Here is an 8,313-nt window from a genome sequence, read left to right as displayed (position 1 = left end):
CCTGTGAATGAAGTCATTTACAGACATAATGGGTGTACACCCCTGCCAATGTACTATAGATATATCAGCCAAGACAATGAACGGGTATACCAGTACAGTAATGTGTCATGTAAATCATTGTGCTTACCTGTTAGACCACCTTGGCGTATCAACAGAGCATTTGTGTTGCAGGCTTACGTTTTTGCACAGTTGCAAATGAACCTTAATTAGAAGGCTGTAGATACACAGGGAGAAAGAACAACATATAAAGTGTTTTAAACCCCTTCATATAGTTTATTTTCTTTATCTAAGGATTAGACTGCCACTGTACTTGCACCTGGAGACAGGCTTTACACAGACAAGAAACACCATCGTGTTTGTTATAGAATGATTTATGCGTTCTTAATGAAAGTTATTTACTAAGAGCACATTTGGGTACAAACTTGCACTAAATCATAGCACCCAATGAGCAGATTTTATATGCCCCTAGAGCAGGTTGGACAATGAAAATGAAAGTCTGATTGCTTGGTATGGTTTGGTGCACATAAATGCCATGTTAGTAAATAACCCTTTTTGTGATGTCAGCTGTACATATTCCAGTGTACATGTTGTATATTTGTTTTGTATATAAGTTATTTATCAGTGGATATATATCTGAGTTTCTAAGGGGTCTATTTACTAAGCAGTGTTAGGAGACACAGTGAAAAGTGATAAGGTGACAGTTGGGAGCTGATTGGCTGGCACCTTATAACTTTTCACTCTGTCTCCTAACACTGCTTAGTAAATAGACCCGTGTGTGACATATGTACACAGATGTTGCATACTACAGTGGCAGTAATTGTGTGTGAGAGCCTGTTCAGGTCTCAGTTATCAGATGCCATTTGTATAGAGCTTGTGTGTGTGTCACTGAAATATGTGTCATGTGTCACTGGTTTGTGTTTAGTACGGAGACATATTGTAAAGATGGTCACCCAGTCAAATCCTCAAAATGATTTCCTAATCCAAGGTTTGTGTCCATAGAAATCGTGCATTAAAAAAACAGTTGTCAACTTTTACATGGTATACAAATGTAGAAAAAACAGACACATAAAAACATTGAATAAAATATTGGTTCAACCCCAGAAACTGGGAAAGACCAGTGCAAAATGTTACCCAGAATACCAGCAGCGAGGGGGTTAAATGGAGCTGCTGCTCTCAGTATGTGAACTGTAGGGTCAGAGACTAGTCCATGGGTCACTTTATATCACAGCTACATGTGGCTGTATTATTATCTGTATTATTATAAGAAGGTAATGCAAGCAGACAGTCAGTACTACAATATAACCACAGAAGGCAGTATTTCATCTTGTTCACACCTGTTCAACTCTGATGCTCATCAAAGTGTGTCCATCACCTACATGCATCCATTTTATGCGCTGAACTACTAAACATCCATTAATTCACTAGGAACTAGTGAAAAGAAAGATACATTCTTGTGTCATCTCCACTTGTTTTGAAATTAATTCTGAAGGCGTAAATGCCCATACACATGTAATGTGGTCTTACATACTTGCTGTTGTCGAGTCTCTGTAGCGTAAAGCCTAATTGCAAGAGTCTTTATACACAATATAATAATGTGAAAACCTAACTGTGAACATTCCACCTTAAAATTGCATTCATTTATTTGCTTGTACACACCTATTTGCAACTAAATACACTGCTTTTTATTTCTAGCTTCTATGTGTTTTTTTTACTGTTTTTATATAAGATATTTTTTTTGTAGTTGCTCTTGGACACAACACAAAGCTGCTCTCTCTAGTTACAATGCAGAGAACAGAGCAAAGCTGTGTCATATAGAAGGGCAATGAAAATCACTAGCTATGTACTGTAAATACATGGCTGAAAAACACACACAGAAGTCAGAAATGTTAAACAATATATTTAGTAAATGTAGCAGGAGAGCATGTACAAGGCAATAGAGTAAAGTTTTATAAAGGTGGACATCTACTTTTGCATTGTCTGCAGCCCTGTATACGGTATGAGACGGTTGGTTATCTGTACATCCTGTGTGACCTCCTCTGACCCCATTACACATTACTGTATAACTGGGGTGATATGCACTTGGCACCCAGTTGTAGACTCAGCTACAGCTGGGCATGCCTCATGCTGATGTCCATCTGCCACCATAGACACCAGCAGCTTGCTTTCACTGAAGACTGTCAGCCGGTGATGCAAGGACTATAGTACATAGCGGTGCTGGCATCAGAGAGAGCAGAAATCAGGCTGCTCTCCTCGCAGGGCATAGTCCTAGCAGAAGCCAGCTTGGACATTGGCAAGTGATACCCAGGGATGGACACCTGAGTCCTGCTCATATTCAAATACTGATCAAACTCATTGCGGTCAACATCTCCCCATAGCTCAGATGGGTTTAGTTGATCCATTGGGTCTAGCTGAGGAGCTTCAGGAGGAGGTGAGAGCTGACCCAATGGGGTACAGATTGGTGGTCCACCCTGAGGATTGTAGTAGAAAGCAGCGGGCGGAGGAGTCCTAAGGATGTTACTCATAGGTGAGGGCGAGTAGGAGATGGAGAGCTCTCTTAGTGCCTTCTCCTGCCCATAGTCGATTCCATGTTGGTAAGATCTAAAGGGCATAGAATCTGTGTCCTCTCGCATGTGAGGAGGGAAGAAGGCCGGCTCGCTCTGCTCCAGAACATCCAAGGGAGACATTTCTGGGGTGGGAAGCCCAAAACTCTCCAGCTCACTGGATGCCAAAGGCTGTAGTTCCCGGAAATGGGTGAGATTTGTGGTGGGATGTCCCCCAGAATATCTCTCACCCCTGAGTAATGAGGCCGACTCCACTCTCTTCATCTTCTTGGCCTGCTTCTTCCTACGTGGGCGGTACTTGTAATTGGGATGATCATGGAGGTGCTGAACCCGTAGGCGTTCTGCCTCCTCTACAAAAGGACGTTTCTCCATGGCAGATAGGCTCTTCCAGGACTGACCTGTTGGAAATTGAGATTAATGTCAAGAACTCTCTCAAGTAAGAGAAATGTAAACAAGGCAACGTCTGTACTGTTGCATGATACCGGAGAAAAATTATATTCACGGTACTAGACAATTTTTTTAAAATGTATTTTATTTATTACATGTATAATACATATTACAAAATAAAAGATACAGCCTTATGTCTAAGGATACACTACAGATTGTCAAATAAACCACAATAAACTATAAATCACATTAATGGACATAATGGTCCTAAAACAGAGATGGAAATAAATAAGACATATATTGTTAAAAATAAGCATATATATTATTAGCCCATTTGCAGAACTTTATGCATCTCTGTATGCAGCCACATCTGTGTACGTGTCTGGTTTACAACAGAGCACAATTGCCGCTACCCTATACAAGGTATAAAAGATTTGCCTCCAAACTGGTGTATTTTCGCTCATGTCCAGCTTTGCATAGCCCTCTATTGCGTATACGCACCCTCACTATACTTTTGCTTTTACTATTACCCCTTTTACACCAGAGCAAAAACCTGGGTTTTTGCTGAGTCTACCCAGGTCGCAGCTCAGTGTAAAAGGGTCCCTGAAAAATAACCTGGGTCAAGTGGCCCTGCAATCCAACCCAGGTAGCTACCAGGGTTGGACCCAGGATGGACCCGGGTAATGGTGCAGTGTAAATGGTGCAACCCGGGTTATCTGACCTGGATCATGTCTAAAATTAGCTGATTGGTGGCTGTGGAGCAGTCACCTCCCACTTTTAATGACCTCACAGGTTTAGCAGGGCAGGCCTGAGTTCAGTGTGAACAGGGCTGACCTGGGAGTAACCCAGATGAAAGGTGCAGTGTAAATGGGTCTGACCTGGGTCTGACCAGGGTTGGAACCATGTCCAAAAACCCAGGTCGGACCTGGGTTTTTGGTGGAAAAGAGGTATATGTGACAACCCAGTTCCAACTTTTCAGTCATAAGTGTAGATGTAGTTAATATATTTGTTAGGTTATTTGCCACAACAATTTAAAAATTTCTCATGTGGCAAGTTTCATAGAATAAACTTTCGAGCAAGGCCCTCTTACCTCTAAAGGTGCGTACACACTAGGCGATTCGCTCCATGAGCGGTATCGTCTAGTGTGTCCCCGACAAGGATGGGCAGGGATGTGCTCAGTGTTGTTACCGACATTGAGCACAAACACACTGAACGATATCATGAACAATATTGTTGAGTTCTGTGCACCCTCCCTCATCCCCGAACATGCAGCAACCTGACAATATTGTCAGGTTGGCCTGCATGTTTGGGCAATTAACGACAATGACCAACGACCTGCGGGAGCGCGCATTGTTGGTCGTTCGTTGTTATTGTTTTAGCGTTCACACTGGCAGATACAGTGAACGACTGAGCGATATCGTTATCATTCAGTCGATTAAAATATCGCCAAGTGTGCACGCACCTTTAGTCTATTTGAAAATACTCAGTATTGCTTTATTATGGAGTTTGTTGCCAGTTATAAAATGCTGCTCAACTGACCATTTGCTTCCAAACACTAGAAAATAGTCGTTTAGACAAATTAGTTAAATCCATTTGAATTAACCAGTTTGTCTGTGCGACCGTTTTGACAGTTTTCAGGCGTTTGGGAGCAAATGGTCGATTATCATTATCAGATTTTCATTCCAATCAGCCAACTAGCTGGATGGTGGTATAGATAATCTTAAAGTGGGCCAGATTTAGTGATTGATAGGATAATATTGTTTAAAACCTCGCAATATCTGTCTGCACAAAGTATAAGAGTCAGATATATTCTAATTTCACTTGCATGGACCCATTTGCATTCAATGACAATTTATAATACAGACTTTCCACAGCTTGTAAGCTTTCACATGTTGTATTTCTACCAGCTTGTTCCATATCCTATAACCGGATTTATCACAGTGCAATAATAATAATAATATACTTCTGGTTTTCCAACTAATTGTGCAACTGTCATAATTTGGCTGGAATAAATGTATTAATCAACTGGAGTTACAGACCATTTCTCATCAATTAATCAGTCCAGGTTATTGCAGTTGGTAAATATATTAGGAAAAACTATTTCCATATTATCATTCTGTGCAGAGGGGTCTGTTTGGCAGGTTTGCTTAAGTCAATACTTATAAGTGTCTTCCATTTGTGTGGTGATATAGAACACAGCATGTCTGAGGCTTTTACTTAAAAGCATAATTATAAGAATTATATTTAAATGCTTAAGTAATACATGGATTAAGCAGCAAACACTTCCTGTAATCCCCAGCAACCAGTCAAATATTAACTGTTATGATCAAGTGCATGAATATCTGATTTGTAGCTAAGGAATACAGCAATTATATTATGTTTTCACTAACAGAGCATTAGTATTGCTGCAGTAGAATATCACCAGCAGTAAATACCTTATATTATCTACCCTTTTACACCAGAGCTAAAAACCCGGGTTATTGCTGGGTTAACCCGGGTAGCTCCTTGGTGCAAAAGGGGAGAGGGTTGAATTCCCGGGTGGAGTGACCCGGCAATCCAACCCAGGTAATTTACAGGGTTTAATACGGGAATGACCTGTGAAACCCTGTAGTGTAAACGGCGCGAGCCGGGTCACGATGACCTGGAGTGCGCTGCATGCCTGACGATTGGCCGGCTTCAGGTCACTTGGAGATTATGTCATCTCCAAGCGTCCACTTCCACGCCGGAAGAGCCGGGTCACTGCAGACTGCCGGCTAAATTCGGGGTCTGATCTGGTTTGGAACCCTGTTCCCACCACCGGGTCAGACCCGGAATTTAGGTATAAAAGCAGTATAATTAAGACACCTGTGGTCAAGCATGGATATCCTTAAAACCCTGGACTGTTAGGGTGCCTTGAGAGCAGAGTTTGGGAACCTCTGCATTAAACAATGTTTTACAAATATTTCCAATTGGAGTAACCTCTGTGCTGAATTAAATAATTAATTAATTAGAACCCAAATCACCTTGCTATACATGCTGGAACCTTAAAAGTAACCAATAATATATTAGCTTCCATTAGTCTACTGGAAGATGTTTGATTAATTGATATAGGTTACTGTCCATTTATTAAAAAAAAACAGTCACTGGTATTAGCCCATATATAATGCAGAAATACATTTAAATGGCAGTAAATGGCAGGTAATCAGTGGGTAAGTGCTGGAAAATAGTGCAATAACGGGCACTTATTTGAATACAGTAACAGAGGTGTACAGGAACCAGGATCAATGGTTCAGATGCTGCCTGCAAATATTCATAGTAGTTTGTGTATGTCAGGTTTCATTTGGAAAGTAATGTGAGCAAATTCTGTGATTATGCCCATCTGATCATCCCATTGAATTCTCAGCATATCAGTGCAGTAAATGTCGTTAATCGAATATAGTTTATACAGCAAATGTCTAATTGATTAATATGTGATTGCATCTGTTTATTTCTAAAGGTGCTATAATGAATTAGATCTTTTTAGAATAAGCATATTGCTCTGCTACTTACAAAATGGAATAATTTGCAAATATGCATTATGGACACAATAGTAACAACACTCAGTGAAAGTGCTTGTTCTAAAGGATTATTATTCTCCAGACTACTGAACCACGTACCAACACATGACCAATTCTTACATCCTTCAATTTAGTTTAAATTTAAGTGGTGTACAGTACAGAATGGTTTGGTGTCATGTTTTCCAGCGGCAATCACCTACCAAGGGTTAAAGCCAAACTTATTTAATTACTTAAATTCAGTTCAGATTTTTGGAATTGGAAACTAGGCAATAATACTGTTGTATCTTTCTGTGTGAGAGCTTGTTGTATGGTGACTTTACTTTATATTTCATTTGTAGTTTTATTTATTATTAATTTTGTGTAGCTGCACCCACCAGCTTTATTTCATATTATTAATGTAAAAATTTATTTTTGAATCATATTTATAAACACGGCAGTGTTATAAGAAGTAATTTTACACCAGATTTGCATTGAGGATACTTTATTAACTTTCGATTATGTCATAAATAAAATAGCCTTCAATCAAATACAGATGAAATGTCTGTGCCAGATGCAGTACGCCCAAGGTAACAGTTACCAGGAATATGCTCTTAAATTGTAATTGATTTCAGTGATCCAAGGGTGCCCAGCTGATGCCCACATCATCCAGTATCTGATAATATCCATGAAATATATATATATATTAATATCTTTTGAAATGTAAATAACCTATGCCAATAAAGACATTGTCCCACTGCCATATATATCAGCCTTCATGCACTTTGCCAATGTCATACCAATATTCCTTTAATTTGTATATTGACGCAACAACACCCATGCGAATTTACCCATGTCTATACTCATGCCACACCATCCTGCATTACCCCCTGCAGCAGTATAAAACATGTCATGCCAGTCGTCCTCCCCTTCCCATCGTGGAACTCTGTCTCACCCAGCATCTTGCTTAGTACGGCATTGTGCAGGTCTGGGTTCTGCTGTGCCAGTCTCTTCCTCTCATCCTTTGCCCATACCATAAAAGCATTCATGGGGCGCCTGATCCGTGGGTCACCAGGTTTCTCCTCAGAAGGGCTGTAGCCATAACCAGACTGGGGGCTTGAAGCAGGACTGTCTGGAGCTGGAGGAGAGTTGGAGGTCTGGCTGGACTCAGAAGCAGCAGCTGGAGGAGGGACCCATGAACTGCCACCACCTTGGCCCAGAGTAGTCTCCTCTCTGCAGTAGCTTGACTCAGATCTATGCATTCCAGCAAGGCACCTTCTGTGGACACAAGTGGGTACACAAATGTGTAGAGTCCTGGGATACTGCAGTGTATACTCCACTGGAGACACTATCTATCTATCTATCTATCTATCTATCTATCTATCTATCTATCTATCTATCTATCTATCTATCTATCTATCTATCTCAGTATACTCTCTGTCTATATCTCTCGTTGTCACTGTTCTTCCTGTCATTCAGCATCCAGCTGTTTAGGCAACTTGGAGTAATAGGGACCAAATATAGAAACTTGTCACCAATCAGCTGCAGGATGGGAGGAGACGGACGCAGGAGGGGGCAGAAGAGGGTGAGATGCTCTGGAGAGCTGTTTAGTTGTATATCCTGCAAGGGAGCTGTTAACCCCTTAGAGGGTATGCAGAAAGAGAAGTCATCATGTTACATTATGCATTAGAGTAAATTATATTCTGCAAAACAATGTGTGGGACTCTACTTGGTTTATTTAGCAACAATGTGCAAATAACAGTTATGTGCTGTTACTCATAGCAACCAATCATGTCAACTTTTATTAGTCTCACCACACTGCTGGAAATGTTGTACCCCTTTCACTCTTGCAG

General features: G+C 40.6%; 1 protein-coding gene across 1 annotated transcript; it reads right to left on the bottom strand.

Moving 5' to 3' along the window:
- Nucleotides 1–1,232: 1,232 nt before the first annotated feature.
- Nucleotides 1,233–7,934, bottom strand: SOX18 (SRY-box transcription factor 18). The gene is made up of 2 exons (XM_088467013.1): nucleotides 7,416–7,934; nucleotides 1,233–2,959 (listed from the first exon to the last, which is right to left on the bottom strand). The coding sequence occupies exons 1-2, from the start codon at nucleotides 7,720–7,722 to the stop codon at nucleotides 2,178–2,180; spliced, it is 1,089 nt and encodes a 362-aa protein (XP_088323139.1). The 5' UTR covers nucleotides 7,723–7,934; the 3' UTR covers nucleotides 1,233–2,177.
- Between the last annotated feature and the right edge of the window lie 379 nt (nucleotides 7,935–8,313).

This window comes from Taudactylus pleione, unplaced genomic scaffold, assembly GCF_031769625.1.
Source record: "Taudactylus pleione unplaced genomic scaffold, aTauple2 ptg000069l, whole genome shotgun sequence".
NCBI classification, from domain to species: domain Eukaryota; kingdom Metazoa; phylum Chordata; class Amphibia; order Anura; family Myobatrachidae; genus Taudactylus; species Taudactylus pleione.
Note: the sequence above shows the minus strand (reverse complement) of the source record. Positions and strands in the feature narration are given on the sequence as shown.